The 21292-nt window shown below is 47.5% G+C and overlaps 1 protein-coding gene across 15 annotated transcripts; it reads right to left on the reverse strand.

The window, feature by feature from the left end:
* Positions 1-2962: 2962 nt before the first annotated feature.
* LOC139826665 (S-adenosyl-L-methionine-dependent tRNA 4-demethylwyosine synthase TYW1-like) lies at positions 2963-19820 on the reverse strand. Of its 15 annotated transcripts, none has more exons than XR_011736797.1 (8): positions 19739-19804; positions 18041-18180; positions 13494-13648; positions 12226-12347; positions 11589-11673; positions 10608-10802; positions 9317-9453; positions 3609-3989 (listed from the first exon to the last, which is right to left on the reverse strand). XR_011736797.1 is itself a non-coding variant. In XM_071803017.1 (7 exons), exons 4-7 carry the CDS (start codon positions 12249-12251, stop codon positions 3004-3006), a joined length of 363 nt encoding a protein of 120 aa, XP_071659118.1. In that variant the 5' UTR covers positions 12252-12347; positions 13494-13648; positions 18041-18180; positions 19739-19804; the 3' UTR covers positions 2963-3003. The 15 variants fall into 15 exon arrangements, 7 of the variants coding, with proteins under 7 accessions (XP_071659118.1, XP_071659116.1, XP_071659114.1 ...); XR_011736803.1 differs by lacking the exon at positions 3609-3989 and adding an exon at positions 4464-5785 and having other exon boundaries at positions 19780-19820; XR_011736800.1 differs by lacking the exon at positions 3609-3989 and adding an exon at positions 4464-5785 and having other exon boundaries at positions 19774-19813.
* Positions 19821-21292: the final 1472 nt, after the last annotated feature.

The following is a 21292-nucleotide window of genomic DNA, read 5'->3' on the forward strand; positions in this document are numbered from 1 at the left end:
GCAGGAGCCGTGCCTGGGGAGAGGAAAGCCATGGCGGGCAGCTGGGCTCTGCCAAAGCTCTGCTGGGGCTCCCGACCCTTTTGTTCCACAGCCCCTGGCAGGAAAGGCAGGCTGGAGCCGAGGTGGGATGGGGACACCTCCGAAAGCTCCTCTGCGGAGCCCTGGGTTGGCATAAAGCGTGTCACAGGGGCCTGAGAGCGGCTGTGTGGCAGGAGGGAAGGAAGTTCGAAACTGCTGGCTGTTGGGCACCCTCACCCTGCCCGTGCTCTGTGGGGACTCCACGCAGCGGGTGTCAGCGATGCTGGCAGAGCCCAGGCAGGCTTAACCGCGCTACGAGAGATCGGGCCCATTTGTCAGACCTCTGTGGGATATTTTTTCCTGAAAAGCCCTGATTTTTGGGCATCCTGACTTTGCCTCCATAGGAGTAATTCCTACTGCCATTTACACTCTAAACAGCTGTGCCTTTCTCATGGCACCACGCGTGAGGTTGGCCAACGGTCAACAAGAATGGCTTGCCTCTTCTTAGGTGAATCTAAGCAGCTAAGGAATATATGGATATATATATGTATATATGAAGACTTATGTAGATAGGTGCCATGCAAACACCTGCCCCTGAGTTACCTACCTGCTTCCCCTCCTGCTCTAGTAGGCAGAAACGGGATTTCTTCCATATGATGCCAGTGACTTCAGACACCCACTTTGCTTTATCTTGACGTGCCGCACACAGGATCACCTTTCTTTGCACTGGAAGAGAGTCTGGATCACTGAGAGACAGAAACCTGCAGTCGTTGCTACTCTGTAAATCAGGTCTTTTGCAGCCTTCAAGATGGATATAAAATGTAGCGAGAAGTCACTTGCAGAAATCATAGTCCTGTTTCTCCTGTAGTGTTCCTGCGCTTGCCCAAGGCGGGGGCTGGAGAAAGCGTAGGACAAGCTGAGGCACCATATGGAAGTACAAGAAAGTACAACTTTCACCCTTTGGCAAACAAGATTTGAGCAAATCAGATTGCAGTCTGGGTAATTGAGTGAGAAGGGAAACTGTGCGTGAATTTGGGGGTGGGAGGGGCTGTTTCTGTGAATAAAATGTCACACAGATGTGTTTGACATTCAAGAAGTTAACAGCAATCACTATCCTAAAAAATATAAACACCCCTTCCTTCCCCAAAGCGTTAGAGGCCTTCAGACAATACACACAGACTCACGGAGATTCCTAGATCCAAATCAGTTCACATTCCAGCAACTTTTAAATACAACCTCATACAATATCAAGTTCCCATCCATCATAGCATTTCGGGTTTGTTTTGGTTTTGGTTTTGTGGGGGGTTTTTGTGGATTTTTTTTCCCCCCCAATCGGAATCAGAGCTTAACAATTTAAATTCTTTCCTGGTCTAAAAATTATTAGATAACAATAAGAGTAAATTAACTTAGAGTACCATACTTCATCCCATTTTTTCCAAAGTTCTGCAGAACAACATTAATTGCAATACAGCACTAAAACCCAGAATTCCACATTTAAGCCACATTCGAGTACAGTATCGTTTCAAGTTTCTTTTATCAGAATATTTCCCCAAAAGTTACTCTAATGCGTAAGGATGCATCCTAAGGGGGAGCAAGGTGGTATTTTAGCAGCGGAACCGGTTCCCATTTCGTAATTATCTCCCCAAACAAAATTCTTTTGGTACGAAATACATATATATATATATATGCCAACTAAAATACTGAGCTCAGATATGACAACCAAGTACCAAGTTCAAATATGCAGTTGGATCACAGTTACTTATTCAAGACAATATCTCCATTTTAGCACTGCACCTCAAAATTATTTTAGCATTGATCTCAAAATTATTTGATAACAATAAGAGTAATATTTCCTTTTGGGGTCTTCTGGCTTCTCACTGGGTCTTTTCACTGATATCACGTGTGCCTTTGTTTAGTTCAGCTGTAGACACTGTTTATGGTCCATAGCCTTCCGGGTACTGTTTGTGTGAATAAATCCTTTTCTTCTCAGCAAAGTGCCAAACAGGCCCCGTTCTGCAGACGTCTGTGATGCCTCCACGTTAGCCTTGCATTGTTATTTTTTTCCCCAGTCAGTTCCGTTCTTCCCAGCAAAGTGTGAACCAGACCTTATCTTGCAAGTCTTCAGTGTAGTTTGTAGGTGCTTTTGGTAAATATGAGCAGAACTTTACAGCTCCAGATTTTAGCAAAGATTAGTTACAAAGTTTTCTTTTACAGCAAAGATTTTAGCTTCCTAAGTAACATGAAGCAGCAAGTATATTAAAAATCATGCAACCTTATACTTCCAGATAATTCGTTATTTCTAGTATGCATTTGCTTAAGCTAAACGATTGCTATGAAACATAAATTGGGCTCATCCACTGAGCTGTGAGCAGTAAAACCATGGCCATACGGCTGGTTATTCAGCAGAGCGAGCTCAAAGTAGGCTCATCCAGGCTGTCATATTTATAAAATAAAGTTGTTGGCTCATAGTCAAATTGCAGACAGTGGGAAAGGTCTGCACAAGACCCCCTGCACCCACAACCCATTGGTGTTCAGCTGCTGTTCTGCTTCCCTGTGGGTCTCCTGGAAGGAGCTCTTGGCCTGGCTGCAGCCCAGGCCTTTCCCTCCTCTGGAGTCTGAACCAAACTGCCGCTGGGCTGGCTGGAGGGGGTCAAGTGCATCCACCACACCTGGGAACCTGTATCGTTCCTCCTCGTGCACCACAGCTGCCCCGGTCCCTTCCCTGGAGCCAGCCCCAGGATGGACTCCATCCACCCCAGCAGCCTGATCACCACGTGGTCCTCTTGGGAGTCACAGAATCAGAGTGGTTGGGCTGCAGGAGCTCTGCAGATCCCCAGCCCAGCCCTGCTCACACAGGGTCACAGAGCAGATCACACAGGTGGGTCCAGGCGGCTTTGGATGTCTCAGAGAAGGAGACTCCACACCCGCTCTGGGCAGCCTGGGCCAGGCTCTGGCACCTCCCAGCAAACAAGTTTCTGCTCATGTTCACATGGAGCCTCCTGTGTCACGGTTGAGACGGACAAATGGCATAGACCAAGTTCTCTGAGGATAAAAGCAGCAGATGCCATTTATTGCCACAAGTGCATTTTTATACAGTTTTACCAATTCAAGTGTCTCTTCACTATTGGTTACAAGTTACAGCAGTAACATCTCTTTGGCTATTTTTGCTGTCATCAATGTTACTCTTTTACTCCCTTCTCCCTCCCGGGTACATCCTTAACATCTCCGGATACTCCATCACTCCCATCTTTCTCATGGGTAGGCCTTCATATCTTCAAGGCTAATTTTTGTTCCCATGCCCTCCGTCAGGGAATCCACAGACCCACCATAGTCCCACATAACTGTGCACAATATTCCTGCCCTTCCAAAAATAAGCAAAAAATCTCACTCAAAACCCCCCACACCACAAAGATTTTTATTAGAGAAGTCTCACGATCGTAAGCCCGTATTTTATTAGAGACTTGTCCCAGCTGCCCGCAGAATATTTCATTTTTAGTAGAGATGCAGCGCATCCCCCTCCCCACTCCCCTGGGTATTATTTTTATCAGCTTTTGCTTTATCCCCTCCTATAATGGTTGCTCTGTTCCTTGAGCAATGCTTAGTGCTGTGGAGTCTTGGAAGAAACTTTGAGGGAAAATGCAGCACAGGTATAAAGTATCATTGACTCCAGTGATGTAGTGATTGACGTGGATACCTGCTGGGGACCAAGAAGGTGGGGAGATGCTGGTGGTGGTGACCACGAAAGGAGAAGAAGAACAATGAACATGAAAACTCAAGAAATGAGACCTCCCTGAACCACAGGTGAGATCCCAGAGGAGGAGAGTTGAAGGGCAAAGGAGTTCAGGACAACTGGCAGTTTTTCAAACCCTGTTCAGTGCAAACGGTGCCAATAATAAAGCGAAGATCGCAAGCGTAACAAGAAACCAATCTGGCAGAATCACAGGCTCTTCTGCACCCTTGTGATCCTCCAGCTGAAAATAAAAGGAAAAGCACAAGAAGACAGGGTCATAATCAGAAAGGTCAAGGCAGAAAATCAGATAAAACTAACAAAGGACATCCAAAAGGGCTAACAAGGAAGAGCCCAGACAGGAGTAGGGAGAGGACAGGTCAGAGATATTGAATCTAAATGCAATGTTTTCACTTGGATGGTTAAACCCACACACATACACACCCGGCTGAGCCGCTCACCAGGGTCCGCACCCATCTCACCCCACCGACCACCTTCACATTTCCTCCTAGAAAAGCCTCAGGTTGTTACAGTGCTGGCAGAGCAGCACAGAAAGGCACCAAGACTTCACTTTTACCATTCACAGGGGCATGAATTAGGTGTATTCTCTCATGTCCTGTCCCTCACCCCATCTAGAGGGTTATTTCAAGAGCTCCTGGAAGACAGGCAGGCCCAAAGGTCAAGAAACCAGCAAATAATCTAATCGGAAGGAAACAAGGAAGCTTGGGTCACAATGTATTAATTCTGGAAACAAAAAATAAGCAGATTGAAACACTGGGAGAAGAGATTATTAACTCAGCAGAACAAGGACTGGTGGCTGGAGATGGACAGAGACTCTGAACTTTCAGGCTCAGGTCCTGAGTTTCACAAACCTGCAGTGTCCACTCCTTTAATATCATAAAATTTATATTTCCCTGAAGAATTTAGGCCCTTGAGTCAAGTTACTTAATGAGAAGAAACTTTTGTTTTAATCTATGTTTTCAGTTTCTTCTTCATTTTTTTTTAAAAGACCTCTTTAATTAGCCCTCCTGTTACTCATCTCTTCATTTTGCAGGGCTTACTGTGATTGCTGGCTTTTGGCCACACACTTATTCAGCTCATCCGAACAGAACTTCAGCTGTTGCCTGTAAGTTAGAGCTGAACATCCAAGTACAGGTATAAACACCAGAAAGTTACAGAAGAAGAAATATGAACCAATTTCTTTACAGGATATCTCACTCTGTCTGGTTTGCCGCCTCCTCAGGCGCAAAAATAATAAACCCTATTAATTTAAGTCTTATTTAGCTGTTCCATCTCTCTGCAATAATTGATTGGGCTTTAGACACTCAGCCAGAAAACACAATCAAATCAGGTTTGCCTGGTGACTGCGCCATAGCAGTGCCAGAAACCCCCAGTCCCCACACTTGCTCTAATTGATTAAAACATTTGGTCACTCGCACATTTCTATACAGACAATTAAGCTAAAGAGACACTACAAACGCAGCAAGACCAGCTGAGAGCAATAATGGATCTTTTCAGTCTATTTTTCTAGGGAGAATTAGGACTTAGCGATGTTGCAGTAACTAAAGCGGGTTTTGTCTCCCCTTGGCTCCCGATGCAGCAGCCTCAGGAGCTCAACGCTGCACAATCGCTGCCTTGCAGGGAACCACACCAACGAATTATCTGCTTTTCCTGCCCTCCAAAAAAGCTGCCACGTGCTAAATCTGCATCTGTTTGGCATCTATCAGGGCTGTAGCACTTCCAGGAATGAGGGGGAAGGGCTCCAGTGCAGAGTCAAGCCACATTTTTTACAAATACCCCCAATTTTCTGAGTCTGTTTGGATGCTGGCTCCGCACGTGCCGGCTGGCACGGGGCCAAAATGTGTCAGTCACAACCAGGCAAACACAACGATACCCAGTTCCCAGGAAAGTGGCTGAACTGCAGCATTTCTTGCCAAAGTGATGCACAGAGAACAAACAGGCTCCTCGGACTCTTCCTCAGAGATCTTGGGGGAGCTGCAGCGGTCGGAAACATTGGCAGAATCTACAAGTGTCAAAAGCCTAAAAGAAGAGATCCAGAAAAAGAAAAAGAATTGCAGCCGCCTTATCTGCAACTTTGTGCACACGAGACAAGAACGGTGAGGCATGACATTTGTATTAAAAACATTTTGCCAACAGTAGATCCAGACTATCACTTCATACGTCTCCAATGGCACAGGTGGTACCTGCTAATAGAAGGTAACGTTTATCCTACCCAGTCACTGGTCCCTGCAGTTCTACATTCAGTCTTGCGTGACTAAGAATCTGCAAACGTGGTTTAAAGCAGAAAGCGTACAGCTAGTCCTGGCTGGAGGATTAGTAAGCTGTGCTGACATGCAACCAGTAGAGAGGAGCGTGGGTATGGAATTCCTGTCTCCCTGCACCAAATCAAATGACCAGCACAGCTCACAGCCACACAGAGGCTGTAACACCCCAACCACAGGGTCTAAAAAAGAAACAACAAGCAGAGAAAGCTTCAGTTCTGCTTTACATCAAGCTTAAGGTGTGCATGATGTGAGACTTGAGATGAGTGTCAAAATTAACCTTTAAGTCTTCCTCCTCAGTAGAGATCTGAGAAGACAGGCAGCTGCAGTGCATATGGAAAATCCAGCAGCTGAAAACCCATTTCACCTGCAGCAGGTCAATAGTCATAGAATCATTTTGGTTGGAAAAGCCCCTCAAGATCAGGGAATCCAACCATAACCCACGCCTGGCACTGCCCCATGTCCCTGAGAACCTCATTTAAACACCTTTTAAACCCCTCCAGGGATGGTGACTCCAGCACTGCCCTGGGCAGCCTGCTCCAATGCCCCACAGCCCTTTGGGGAAGAAATTGTTCCCCACATCCAACCTCAGCCTCCCCGGTGCAACTTGAGGCCGTTTCCTCTGCTCCTGGCGCTTGTTCCTGGGGAGCAGAGCCCGACCCCCCTGGCTCCAAGCTCCTTTCAGGCAGTTCAGAGATCAGAAGGTCTCCCCTCAGCTCCTGTTCTCCAGCTGAACCCCCCCAGGTCCCTCATGAAGTGGTTTGGGATGGAAGGGACCTTAAAAATCATCTAGTGTCCACCCCCCAGCCATGGGCAGGGACACCTTCCACTGGACCAGGTTGCTGAGCATCCCAACATGGCAAAAAGTCCAGAAGAAAACCCAAAGACACCTTCCGGCACAGATCTCTACACCACCAAAAACTCATTGCAAGAAAAGGCTTGGAAAGCATACACAAAAAGGCATAATTACAAAGGAATGAAGTAGAGCAGTGGTTGAAAAATGCCCAGAAGTCACAAGAAAGACTCAGCCATCCTCCTCCAAAAATGCAGCCACCATGAGCTCGGTTATAGCCCATCTGATGTCACATTGTGCTTCACAAACTCCTCAACGACCTCCAGAGGGCTTTTCTTCTGAGGAGGGAAATACACAGCTGGCAAATCAGTGTGGGTCTACCAAGCAACCTCCACAAAAGCCCTGGGGTTGGAAGCAATGATTGTCTGTTAAAGCTGAAACATTTCGGTGCAGAAAAGGGAGCTTCACAGCAGGAGATCTTTACAGGGGGAAAAAACGTCCCAGTTTCCCGCTGTTTTACAGGAGTGTGCCGGAGCCGAAGGTCAGACACAGCGGCAAATCCATCACCACCGACTTCAGGAGCATTGGCTGGAACACAATTGCTGCACTTGAGCCACCACCCAAAAGAATGTTCTGACTAAAGCGAGAAAATGTCACTGTTGGTGAAAGGAACCTGTTCAAATTATTTCAGCGTTTTATACCAGAATAGAAGTGGAATCCGGGCAGCGGAATTTTTCAGTTTGCCCAAGTGCGACAGGAGAAAACTCCAGTTTCATTCCTAGGGCTGCTCAGTCTTTGAGAAACCCTTGAAAGGCCACCAAGAGCTATTCTTTAGGCTTCCTCTTTCCCTTAAAAGAAAAGAAAGCGCTGTTGAAAAGTATAAAAGGCTTGAGATTTGTGGAAGGGTTTGCTTCCGTGAACTGAAAGCAGGAGTGAGAACACGAGAGGGGATATTACAGGGCTCTACTTGACACGCAAAAATACTGCAGTCGCAAAATGGATGGAAAGCTTGGTCTTTCCGTGATGCTGCTTCAGATCCTTCTCGTCATACAGGAAACTAAGAACACCTTGGACATTTTTAACACGTAGTAAAAGCCTGCTAAGGTCAGTGAAAAATGCAGCTGCTTCAGCAGGCAAGCCAAGCCGAACCTGGTGTCAAGAAAACGGGACTGGCAGAGTTCAGGGCTGGGAATGCCAGGAGCTGTAAGAAATACCAACCTCAACAGCTGAGCAGAAAAGAGCTAACAAATTGTTAGGATCTGGCTTTTTGCCTAAACCCAGATGCCCATTTTAATCCAAGAGCCCCTTCTGCTTTGCAGCAGGGGACAACAGGAATAACAAAAATTTCCAATACATAAGCGCATAATTTCTTGTCAAACTAAGCCTATGATGGGGTGTCGAACATTTTCACCGGAGGCCACAGCAGCCCCGCAGTTGCATTCAAATTGAGGATTTGGCCCACAGGGCTTGTGTTTGTTATGTGCATCGTGCTCCTTTATCGCCGACTCTGTCTCGTAACACAAAAGACATACTGGCTTTTCCTCCCTGAAACACAAACACGTATTTGCTTTCCCATCTATCAATAAATCGCCTTCCTTCCACATCAATCTTCCTCTTACTGGACATTCTGGGATTCAAATTGCTCCACCAAAGACGGTAAGATGTGTCACCTAAGTAAAAGATCTAGATGATACTTTCACCTCCATCAACTAGTACTGAAGAAAAACCAAAATCCTGGACCTTTCACAATAAGCCCCGTGGTAAGTCAGAACGCTTGCTGAGCCTGTCGCAAAACATCTGCCATGAAGATCTCACATTGGTGACCTCCACTAGTGGCAACCACGGCAAACCGTGTCTTATGGAAGTGAGGCCATGGGTATCGACCACACGGCAGCTCATCCCATTTCAATCCCTCCCCCAAATCTACCTGCAAGTTCTTGAGAGCTCCTCTCACCCAGGTGAGATGGAGAAGAGACATCCGTCCCTCAGCCCAAGTAGATTCACTAATTCCTACATTGGCTTCGCCATCCCAGGCTGCTCCCTTGAATTCTTGAATTAGATTCTGGAGGAACTGTTACTCTTTTAGCAACTAATTTGAATGAAAAAAACCTATTGCTATAATAAAAGCATTCTGAAACTAATAGACACTGGCAGATCATCTTCTCAGGCCATTTTGTCCATTAACAGCAGCTGTGTCACGCACCTGTGCTGTTAGATTGCCCACAGAAGAATTCGGAAGACCTATGAAGATGTCACATATTTCCTTATTTGGAGAACAGAATCTACAATGATTATTGAAGTGTATCACCACTATCCACATAAAATAAATGAGAGATACTCCATAGATAGTGTGAGGACATCACTATCATCTGTATCACACTTGACTGATGAGTTCTCTGCCCTTACCTGAAGTTTGAGGCCAAACTTTTGCCAAGAGATTTTAGATTTAAAACCCATCACCATCCGCCAGAACAATCCTAAGAAAACAGAACTAACCAGCCACCTCCAAAAACCATCTTCCAACTGCTCTTGGACACTGCACCCAAGAAAAAGACCAGCAAGACAAAATCCCCTCAAAGGGTCCCCACGGGGAGGTTGGGAAGACACAAGAGCGCACGCAGTTCACGTTTGGGCTGCAAAGCAAGCAGAAAAGAAAAATCCAAATAAAACCACAGGATGGGACTCGAGAACAGGTTGTGTCACAGAAGAACCAGTTTCCCGGTCCCAGCTCCCCTGCCAGGGCCAGAGCAACGGGACCCTGGGCTTTCCCCTCACACCCATCTACTCTCCCCACGAAAGGACATCTGGGTTCCTCCAGCGCCCACCACAGCCCAGCCTCATATCCAGCTATCGCTCCCAATAAATCATTTGGCAAATCAAGGAGCGGTTAAAACTAACGATGGTGAACAACCCACCAGAGCACAGGTCTGTGCTGACTTTACAGCAGCAGGGAAGTCTAAAAGACAATCAATATTTTTGTACCCATAAAATAAGAGGACACTGAAGGAATATCTGTGGAGTCACACTGGGGGTTTGTTTGGGGTTTTTGCTGCTCTTGGTTTTAGTTTGGTTTTTTTTTTTGGTTGTTTTGTTTGTTTGGGCCCATTTTGGTTTTGGTTGAGTGCCTTTTTTTCCCCCAGTCATCTTTCCTATGAGAACAGCAGCTTGAGCCTCCCTCTAAGGCTGAAGAAAGATTTAAATGTACTTCCTGGGAAAAAGAAAACCACACAAAAAACCCACCACCCAAACTTTGAGCCCAGCAGGAACTGTTTCAAGCAGCTACAAGCAACTGCAGAAACAAATAAGAACGTGTTAGGCTGTACCTACTGATCACCACAGGAGACACTAATATGAAAAGTGCTTCTATCTGCATTTTAGTTCCTGACACCTACCTGAACAGATTAAATTACTAAAGCGTTCACACAGCAAAATGGAAGCACTGCAAATAGAACCCAGCCAAATACCTGAACCATCAGCCTCTCTCCAGCTCTGTGTTGCTTGCAGGCACTTAGTTTGTGCTGTATTTGTATTTTTATGCAAGACTGAACACTGATGGAAAGGGAATCAGCATTTTCTCAGGCTGCAAGATTGGCTAACAACCTCCTTTCCCATTTCAAGGGGCAGCACACTTGCTTCAAAACTGCACTGCCTGTGCCCTAAACCCAGTCCACACAAAGGCTGCAAATCTCACACAAGCTACCAGTTATCATTCAGTTTTGGAGCATTTTGGGAAGCTCAGCCTTTCAGCGGAGCAGCAACTTCAGAAAGGTGCAGAGCAGATACTTACAGTGTTGTAATGATCGACATAAACCGCATTTCCCAAGCCAAACACAGCGTATCTCAGGCCTTTCAGATACGTTTTCCCAAAGCGAAAGTCACGCGCTGCCTCTTCTAACCCCTTGCAGAACCACGCTGCACTCTCGGTTGGCTGCCCGTCAGTGTACGTAGCTACCAAGAACACACAAACGTTCCTGCCGGTTGTCTAATAATATCAAGAGAATAGAAGAGATCGGTGCATTTCTCAGAACGCTTCCCATTAGTAAGACAACTGGAACACATGGGGAGTTGGAAGAAGTTAAAAGATGAGGTTTTTTCTAAGTGGGATTTTGGTGTGGGATGCTGCAGGTGATAACCCCAACAGTGGCGAACGGCCATCCCCCCTGCAGAGACGCCTTAAATTAGCCAGGAGAGATCAAACTGTCTGTCTGCTGCTTCACAGAGGTGGTACAAGAGAACAGAACATCTCCCTTCCCCACCCCAATCGACAGCTTCTTGAGCAGACTCTTGCAGCAATCAAGTTTCTCACTGATTCAAAAAAACAACTATCAATATTCACAGAAGAAAAATGCCTCAAGGATTACTCCATCTAAATATGACCAGCAAGGAGTTTTTAGCTTATGAGCCTGTGAAGGCTGCAAATTGTCACCATCTGCTTGTTCTGGCTTTGAACCCTTCCCTGGGGATACAGAGACAGAACAGAGGGACCTGGTGCAACCGCTCTCACTGAACTCACACCTGAGTTACAGAACCAGCTCATACCAAGTCACTGTCACCATCAAAATACTCTAGGCAATCCTCTCCTAGGAATATTCAAAATTTAGGTGTTTTCTGCTGAGGGTTGATGGGCTACACTTATACAGAAGGGAAGCGATTTTTAACACACAGCATGGGAATTTCCAGAATAATAGGAGAGAAATACAAGGGGAAAAGAGCCTTCGCAACACAAGGAAAAGCTTTTCTTTATTAGTCATATTTATAAGGTACTTACCTCCTCTGGATCATAATCTCCCATGCTGATGACTTCCACAGGCAAACAAAGTGAAATAACGGCTTCAGCCAGACCTCTGGCAAACCTCCAAAAAAAAAAAAAAATAGGAATTTATCAATTGCTTCAACCCAAGCATGGTAGCGACCAAACAACCCCCCACACGCCCAGTCACAAGACACCTCCCACAACAGAAAGAACAAAGACATCCGAGAACTGGACACTGGACCTAGAATTCCTCATGTTAAGAAAAAAAAAAATCAAGTATATTGGCTGCAAGAAGAGAGTGACATGAATTTTAATGACTAATGATTTCACATTTACACACACCATTTTTTTCAAAAGCACCTAAACCAGTACTTGTCTCTGAGAAGACCCGCTCACAACTACGGGTACGGCAAGAGTAAACTTTAAACTTCATCATCAATGTCTCTACTGCATGCGCCATTTAAAGCAAGTAGAAAAAAATGTTATTTTTACATAATTTTACGTTATCTTTCATGTTGGGCAATGACTTCTCATGAGCTAATGAACTTTCTGATGTTTACACTGTGCAATACTTCTAAGGCAAGCAACAGACTTGAGTCTCAATATTTCAAATTACTTCATGTAGGTGGGGAAAAAAAAAAGTAACTGATACCTTTGCTGTGCCAGTCTGAGACCCATAGAAAATCTTTACTTTGCCTCCAGGGTGGCTGATCCATTTACGAGTTTGTCTTCTATTCCTTCAGAAGAAGCTGGATTCCCATTGGATTTTTCACCCTAAGAAACAAGCACCACTTCTCATTCAATCCCTTTTCAAAGTGATGTTAACCCCATTCTCCCAAAACCACTTAAAACACCTATCCTGTGAACAGACTCTCAGCACTAATTAAATGAGGCTATCAAAGCATTTTAGCTTCTCACACCCAGAGAAAGACACAACCACGTCTCTGAACTAGGCCACGCTCCAATAAACTCAGGTCACACGCAGCCGGATCCAGCTGAACGCAGGAACCTCCCAACTCGCGCAGCAGAACTTTGCTCACCTGCGCAAGGAGCTTTTACCATCCTGAACAGCCTAATCCCACTCCCGTCCTAAAACCAGCCCAACCTCATCAGTAACATCAATGGAAAGAGGAACCCGAGAACTCCAGCACAAGTAGAGTGATTGATTTGCAGTGACAGAGCAACCCAGGCTGACACGATCTCTCAGTAACGACGGGAGAAGCGTTCAGCAGAGAGCTGCTCCAACATCAGAGCAACGAGGGCACCGAGTCACCCACAAACATGAGACCGTCCAGGCTGCGGATTATAACCCTCAGGTGCACTGAACTGTAAGGAACGTTCAAGGAAGAAACGTTGTTTTCACAAAACTGGGGAGCTGGCACCTGACCCCAGCGAGGGAAGGGACCGAGACACATCAGACTGTGAATCCTGAATGTAAAACAAAATCTCTTCAAACTAATCCCAGAATGCAAACTGACACCTGTATTTACAAGTTAATCTAGAGGGAAGGACGGCCAAAGAGCCAGGAACCCATTTTTAAATAGATCAATAAGGGAAAGGGTGTTGTTCGGATTAGATGAATGAAATACGTAAACTGAGGCAGGTGTCGGGTGCTCTGTAAACCCTGAAGAACCGACCAGTGGGCAACAGGGGAGGGAAATTGCACCCAGGGTTTGGGGGGATATAAACGGGGGCTTTTTGCCCTATTATGCGTGCCTGCCTTTAGGGAGAACACCCGGTCTTGCAAAATCATTAACAAAATGTGCTTTGCTGAGAGATCCTGCCTGGGCCTGTTCTATTGGCAAGGTGATCGTTTCCTACACGACCACACCTGGGCTCCGCAGTGACCCACGGGGGGGCCCACAGTGGGGCAGCACGTGTCACTGCACCAGTGGGGACCGTCACCCGGCAGCCACTCGCCTCCACACGCAGATTTCGGGGCCTTCTTGGACAAAAGCACTTCCATCTTCCCTTGCCTTCTTTCTGGTTTTGGTGGTGAGGAACTGAACGATGATCCAAATGCTGATCCCAATGATACAGGGAATTGACCTTCTCCCCTGGAGAAGTTGTAGAAACTGAGGGCAACAGAAAGTAGAAATTTGGAAAGGTTGTTAGATGAAGCTTGGAGAGTATTCAGTAACAGGGACAAGGAAGATTCTTGAAAGGATAAGTAAGTATGGAACTGAAGAGGTTGGAAGGCTTTGAAAGCCTTTAGAGAGAGGTCAGTATATATGTTGGGAAAATGAACGTTGGGGAAGGTACAGAGGAAGTAGGCAGAGAGAGAAACAGACAGTAGCAAGTTTTGAAAAAGACTGATGGGAACCTGGAATGAACAGAAACAAGTGGAATTTTTGGTGGATTGACAACAAGTAACAATTACATAGTAGGTAAAGGGAGTCACTGGCCAAAGTGAACGGGCATATTTTTGTGAACCTTTGAAATACAAATTGGGTAAACAAGTAGGTATTGATAAATTTCTATATATGTCCAATTCCTTCCAACCTTTTTGGGAGAAGGAATTTGGCCAGTAATAGAGAAATTAATACAAGTCAGGTTATAAACAGAATAATAAAGGACCTCTACCCAGTGGTAGCAAACACCTTTCTGACTGTATTAACTCTAATTTGATTTGGCTTACTGTTTTAGATTTGAAAGATGCCTTTTTGCCTCTCTCTCCGTGAAGCCAGCCAGACAATATTTATGTAAAACCCAGCTCACCTGGATGGTGTTGCCACAAGGATTTAAAAACAGCCCAACAGTACTAGGAAATCAGCTCGCTAAAGATCTTGAATCTTGGGAAGCCCCATCTGATGAAGGACAGATGCAACAATATGTGGATGATCGCTACCAGGACACAGAAGACATGCATAACCTGAACTGTAAGCTTATTGAACTTTGGGGGCTCCAAGGATACCAGGTATCACAGAAGACAGCCCAGATGATACAGCAACTCATGAGTAACTCATTTGGGCTATGAAATCAGCGTAGGGCAGAGGACCCTGGGCCAGGCTCGAAAGGAGGCCGTATGCCAAACATCAAAGCCTCAAACTGTAAAAGAATTACGGACCCTTCTTGGGCATGACAGAGTGGTGCCGGTTGTGGATTTATAATTATGGATTGTTTGTCAAGCCACTGTATGTGCCAGCAGCCACAGATCAGGAACACCTGCAATGGAATAAAGGAGCTACACGAGCCTTTGAAGAACTTGGTAAGGCTTTGACAGCGCCTGCTCTAGGACTCCCAGGTGTGAGTAAACCATTTTTTCTATTCTCTCACGAGAAGCAGGGAATAGCCTTGGGTACACTGGCACAGGATCTTGGCCCGTACCGACGAGCAGCGGCCTATTTCTCCAGACAATTAGATGCAACTGCAAAAGGGTGGCCGGGATGCCCGCGGGCAGTTGCTGCAGCGGTACTGAACATACAGGAGGCCCGGAAATTTACCAGGGGTCAGAAAATGGTTGTGCTGGTATCCCACACGGTGCCTACAGTTCTAAAAGAAAAAGGGGGACGTTGGCTTTCCCCACAAAGATTTCTCAAATATCAAGCTAAATCATCCTCACTAACACTGTCAAGCCAGCTTCTTTCCTCAGTGACAACATTGGAAAACCAGTTCATCATAATTGCCTGGAAACCATTGAAACAACATAATCCAGCCAAGCAGATCTAAAGGACATAGGATTATGGAGAACACTGAGAACTGCCTTACGGACGAAAGCAGCAATATCCTGAACGGTGAAAGGCACGCTGGTTATGCTATAACTACTAGCCATGAAGTGATGGAATCTGGACCTCTGTCTGAAAGTACTTCAGCACAAAAGGCAGAAATAATCGCCCTTACCTGTGCTCTGGAACTAGCCGAAGGTAAAACTGTGAACGTTTATATGGACTCTAAGTATGCTTTCAGGGTCGTGCACGGAACAATTTGGAAAGAAGAAGGACTCTTGAACTCTCAAGGCACACATATCAAACGTGCAGGAGAAATATCGGCAGCTCAACTTCCTAAGAAGGTGGCAATCATGCATATCCAGGCGCACCAGAAAGCGAGCTCGGAATTGGAAAAAAGGAAATGAGCTGGTGGACAGGGAGGCAAAACTGGTGCCTAAGCAAAAGGTAAAAGTGGAAAGTGCCCTAGTCCCCGACGGGCAGGTTATTTCAGAAGGTAAGCCAGAATATACTAAGGAAGACCAGAAACTTAGTATAGATTTAGAGGAATCATATCATGAGGAAGGGTGGGCTCACGCCCCACAAGAGAAAACTTATTGTTACCTCCTATTTAGTTTGCCCTTTAGTAGCAGAAACATTATACGAACATTTGATCAAAAATAGTAACTACAAATTGGTACACTACTGTAAGACAGGTGACACAGCAACGCGCTCTTTGCCTCCAGACTAATCCTAAGAATATACCTAAGCTAGAAATGGGTCAAATTGGGAAAGGAAACGGACCTGGGCAATAATGGTAAATTGATTTTTCGGAACTCCCAAGAAAAGGGGGGTGCTGATATTGGTTGGTACTAACTGATACCTTTTCAGGTTGGCCAGAAGCACTCCCTACCAGAACAGCAAAAGCTCGGGAGGTAACTAAAACATGAGCACAAGAAACAATACCAAGGCTTGGTGTTCCAGCTGATATATCCTCTGATAAAGGGCCACATTTTAAATCAAAAATTGTACAGCAAATCAGTCAGCACTTGAGAATAGACTGGCAACTACATACACCTTATCATTCTTCCTCCAGTGGCCAGGTAGAAAGAAAAAAAAAAAGATGAAGTGAGTCATCTAATTGAACAACAAATTGTAAATCTGGGGCAGGAGGCAAATTTGGCTTGGTCTCAATCTTCACCTTTGTCCCTCTTGCATATGAACAAGGCCAAGGGCAAAGAAGGGTTAAATCCTTTTGAAATCCTGGATGGGAGACCCTATAGTGTACAGAAGGGGATGTCTGCACAAGAAGGGGATGAAATTATGACTTTTTATATGGTTATATTGCGTAAACAACTTAACAAAATTGGGAAGAGTGTTTGGAACTTGGAGTAGGGGTCTGGATGGGCCAGTACATAACATCCAATTGGGCGATTATGTGTCTGTGAAGTCTCTTGCAGAAAAGGACTTTGGAATCACAACAGGAAGCCCATTTCAAGTCCTCCTGGCATCCTTCACTGCTACCAAGATTAAAGAACGGAATGCCCGAATCCATCATTCTAGAGTGAAGAAAGTCTGCAAAGCACCACGAAGGGTAACCCAGGCGCAACCTGGAAAATGCCGTTTCTTACGGTCATAACCCTAGCACACGGATGGGACGAAAATTGCCATGAGCAAGATCTGAATAAAACCATGGGGGAACGCTTTAAATTGGTGCTTTGGAATCAAAACCATCAGAGTGTATATATTACATTGCCCACTTCCGCAGAAGAAAGCTTTACATTTGTAGTAATTAACCAAAACCTTTCTGAAATTCTATCAAAGAAATTAGGTTATGTCCACCCTGACATGTTTTGGTCCTTCTGGACCTTCTGGGTAACCTTTTGGTCCCTTTGGTCCTTCTGGGTGACCAACCCAAACGGCACTTCCTACCTCAGCAAGAAGAAACCCGAAAGAGAAGACAAATGCTACAGCTGCAGTGAGCGGGGTCACCACGCCAAAGAACGCAAGCTCCCGTCGCAGCCCAGAAGATGCCATTCCTGCCGGAGCACCAGCCACATGGCTGTCAGCTGCCCCCAAAGAGCTCAGCAGCGCAGAAGACAAACACCAGGAGCCTGACTTTTGCATTAACATTAAAAATCTGTTGAAGGATAGAGATGGGTTTTCTCAGGTAGAAGTAGCCTTCTTACCTGCGGCCAGAGAAAACATAGACAATCATCACATTAGTAAAAGAATTTACTAACCTCTTAGCAAAGGGGGGAATGATACAGGGAACTGACAATTAACTAATTAACACTTGACACTTAAGGAACTAACCCTACCCCACATCACTAAAGACACTTAGAGAGCTAACCCTTTAACCCACATCACTATTGCCTAGCCTTGCTTAACTCTGTGTAACTTATTGTACGAAAAACAGGACTTCACTGACGCCTTGCAAAGATCACAATCCTCGGGTGCATCCTTGGGTGAACTAGATTACAGAAACTTGGACACAGTTTTAACCAACTCAGCAGTCTGAGACCCAACCAACTCATCACACTGGACCAAAGGTGATCGGGTACAGAGAAGAGGACCCGGGGTCACGATCACTGCGCAGCTGCAACCAGGAGGAGCCGGAGACTCTGGAAATGGTCTCCTGAACTCATTGCAATAAGAACCGCCTTCTCGGGGACAGGTTATGAATATGTACAGGTGTTCCTAAAACTTCCGTGAATATGTAACGCTTTACTGCATTTAACCAAGCTCACAGCTACTGTAATTTTACACACGTATTAGGTGAAATGATTCCCCGTGTGTCCGGCATCGTACCTAAATACATACCTTCCTTATAACCTCAAGGGTTGTAAGGTCATTCCACGCCTCACCAACAGCAACAACAGAATCAACGTAAAGTCTGTGCAGCCATAAGGACACCAGGGAAGTATAGAAGAAGTTCCACGTATCCATTGAGACATCTAGATCTGGAATAAATAACAGATTTAGCGAAAGCAGATTCCTACAGGATGAATTCAGTGTAAGCACACAAGAAAAATAATCATACAGGTTCTGTTCTAAGGAAAGGCAGAAAATACTTTTGTGCTGTGCAAGTGCCTGAAAGTAAAGAGTCCTTGCAAAACGTTCGCTGGCCTTAGTTTTGCGCGGACCTGACACAGGCAGATCTCTGGAGCTAAAAAGCTCCATGTCAGGGGAGAAATCACTGCCACAGAGGCTGCTGCCGAACACAGCCCTTGCTTGTGTACATGAGACACCACACTGGTTACAACAACAGCTTCGACCCAGACTTTCAAGGCCAGACTGAAACCTGGAAACCTTCAAAGTACTTTGTCAGAATTCTATCATGTGGGTGACGGTTGGTTCAGAACAACCCACACTGTTCTGAACCAACTTAAAAATTCAGGGTACATAACGCTGCAGCCAGGAGTGCACCTGTGCAGTCACCGACACTACCTAGCTCAGAAAAAAAAAAAGCATTTAAGAGTTTAAATAAGGTTTGTTTGCAACACTGATGGACTGAGGAACGCAGATGACACCCTCCTGCTGTTATCCACAGTCCTCTTGGATCTTGTTTCTGCAGACGTGAGACGAGCTCAGAAACCGAGCATTTCCAAGAGGCTGGAAGCTTTGCTAACTTATTTTTCCCCTGGGCTGTTACTAATGCTAAAAAAGCTTCTTTCCCCCTCACCCCTCCACAATTAATACTGAACCCCAAAAAAGAAAAGAGCCGAGGGGCTCCCAGGCCCGTTCAGCAGCTCATCCTGTGCCTCCAGCACGACTGGTTTATGTGGGCAGCCCACAGGGGTGGGTTTTACCCCTCCAGGGGGCTCCAGAAACCTGCAGCAGCCCAAGTACCCCACACCCTGTGCCCACCCCAGCACGCGCCATCCTGCACCCCCAGCCCATCCCTCCCGTGTTCACCCACCCCTCTAACCCCCCATACAAACCCCTCACACTGACCCCCACATCCCACACCCCAGTAACTGCCTCAGAACCACCCCCCCCAGTTATTACCCCTTCACATACCCCCAGATATCACCCCCCCACACACACACACACACATTTTCCCGCCCCGTGGTTATTACCCTTCCCCCCTCACACACACACACTCCCAGTTATTACCCCCACACACACACACTCTCCCCACCTCAACATCATTACACCCCCAGTTATCACCCCCCACCCTACAGCTATCACCCACCCCCCCATGGCTATTATTCACACACACAGTTATTGCCCCCTCCATAGTTATTACCCACACCCACCCCTCACAGCCCCCCCAGTTATTACCCCCACACACTTCTCCCCTCCCCACAATTATTGCCCCCAAGGGTTATTACTCTTCCCTCCCTCACACCCCCCGCCCCCCCAGCCCAGTTATTACCTTCACACACAGTTATTACCCCACACACACCCCTCCGGGGTTATCACTCACCCCGCCGCTATCAACCCCCCACACCCACCCTCCTCTCATGGTCATTACTCCGCCCCTCACACACACCCCTTCCCCCGCCCCGTTATTACCACTGGCCCTCAGAGTTATTTAGCCCAAACCCTACGGTCACCCCCCACAGTCCTCACAGGTTCACGCCCCTCACGGTTATTCCTCCCCCCATACACCGCAAGCTCCCCAGACCCCCGCCCCTTCCGGCCACCGTTTCCCGCCGGACGGTTCTTGCTGGCGCTCCTGGGGGCGGCGGCCACCAATGGGAAGGCAGCGTGAGGCGGCCCCTCGGCCGTGGCGCAGCGGCGGCCGGCGCCGTGTCCGTCTTCACCCCCACCAACCAGGGGGAAAGCGCCGGGAAGCGCTTCGGGATCGCCTGTTACCGCAACAAGGCCATGGGATGGCGCAGCGGAGCGTGAGTGCCGGCCCGGGGCCTGCCCGAGGGCGGGAGGGAGGCCGGCCGGCCGACCCGTGTGGGGCGCAGGCCCGTGTGGGGCGCAGGCCCGTGTGGGGCGCAGGCCCGTGTGGGGCGCAGGCCCGTGTGGGGCCCGGCTGGGGGGGGCTTGTGTGGACCTCCCTTGGACACTCTGAAGAGCAGAGGGGCCCTGCAGAGGGACCGGGACAAATTGCAGAGCTGGGCAATCACCAAGCACATGAAGTTCAACAAGAGCAAGTGCCGGATCCTGCACCTGAGCCAACCCCGGCTGTACAGACAGACTGGGGGACAAGGTGCTGGAGAGCAGCTCCATGGAGAGGGATCGGGGGTTCTGGTGGACGGCAAGTTGAACGTGAGCCACCGGTGTCCCTGGAGCCAAGAGGGCCCCGTGTCCTGGTGCACCCAGCACAGCACGGCCAGGCGGGCAGGGGGGGATTGTCCCGCTCTACTCTGCGCTGGGGCGGCCTCACCTGGAGCATCCACTGTGTGCAAGGCTGGGGACAAAGGAGACAAAGCTACTGCAGCGTGTCCAGAGGAGGCTGCGAAGCTGGTGAAGGTTTGGAGGGGAAGCCGGATGAGCAGCGGCTGAAGTCCCTGGGTTTGTTCAGCTGGAGCAGAGCAGACTGAGGGCAGAGCTCATGGGCTGCAGGTTCCTCAGCAGGAGCAGGAGGGGCAGGGCTGAGCTCTTCTCTGTGACAGTGACAGAGCCCGGGGAATGGCAGAAGATGTGCCAGGGAGGGTCAGTGGGACATGAGGAAAAGGTTCTTCACCCAGACGTGCTGGACACTGAACAGGCTCCCAGGGATGTGTCACGGCCCCAAGCCTGGCAGTGTTCAAGGAGAGACTGGACAATGTCCTCAGGCACACGAGGTGACCTGTGGGGTTTCCTGTGCAGGGACGGGAGTTGGACTCCGTGATCCTGGTGGCACTGGGGGAGCTGGGAAGGCCCCTTTCAAGCCAAACTATTCTGTGATCCGTGTAGGTGCCTTCCAAGTCAGCACATTCTGTGATTCTATGACCCAGTTTTGTGGGGCAGCCCCGTGTGGGCACCCAGCTGTGGCAGGGGAGAGGCCCAGGTGGGGCCTGGCTGTGGAGCCGGGGAGCTTTTGTGGTACGCGGCTCTCCAGCCCAGGAAGGTGGTGGGATCTGTGTGAATCCGGGTACGCGGAGCGCCCTTGGGCACAGGGCAGTGCCCTGC

The sequence above is a fragment of the Patagioenas fasciata genome (assembly GCF_037038585.1).
Source record: "Patagioenas fasciata isolate bPatFas1 chromosome 19 unlocalized genomic scaffold, bPatFas1.hap1 SUPER_19_unloc_2, whole genome shotgun sequence".
NCBI lineage: Eukaryota > Metazoa > Chordata > Aves > Columbiformes > Columbidae > Patagioenas > Patagioenas fasciata.

What these genes read in the sequence shown, in the direction of transcription:
- LOC139826665 (XM_071803015.1), bottom strand. Translation starts at nt 12,251, where the DNA reads ATGGGTCTCAGACTGGCACAGCAAAG. An exon ending in GAGATTATGATCCAGAGGAG is followed by an intron (nt 10,803 to 11,588) that starts GTAAGTACCTTA and finishes TGATATTATTAG; the next exon opens with ACAACCGGCAGGAACGTTTG. An exon ending in ATGTCGATCATTACAACACT is followed by an intron (nt 3,990 to 10,607) that starts GTAAGTATCTGC and finishes TTTTATTTTCAG; the next exon opens with CTGGAGGATCACAAGGGTGC.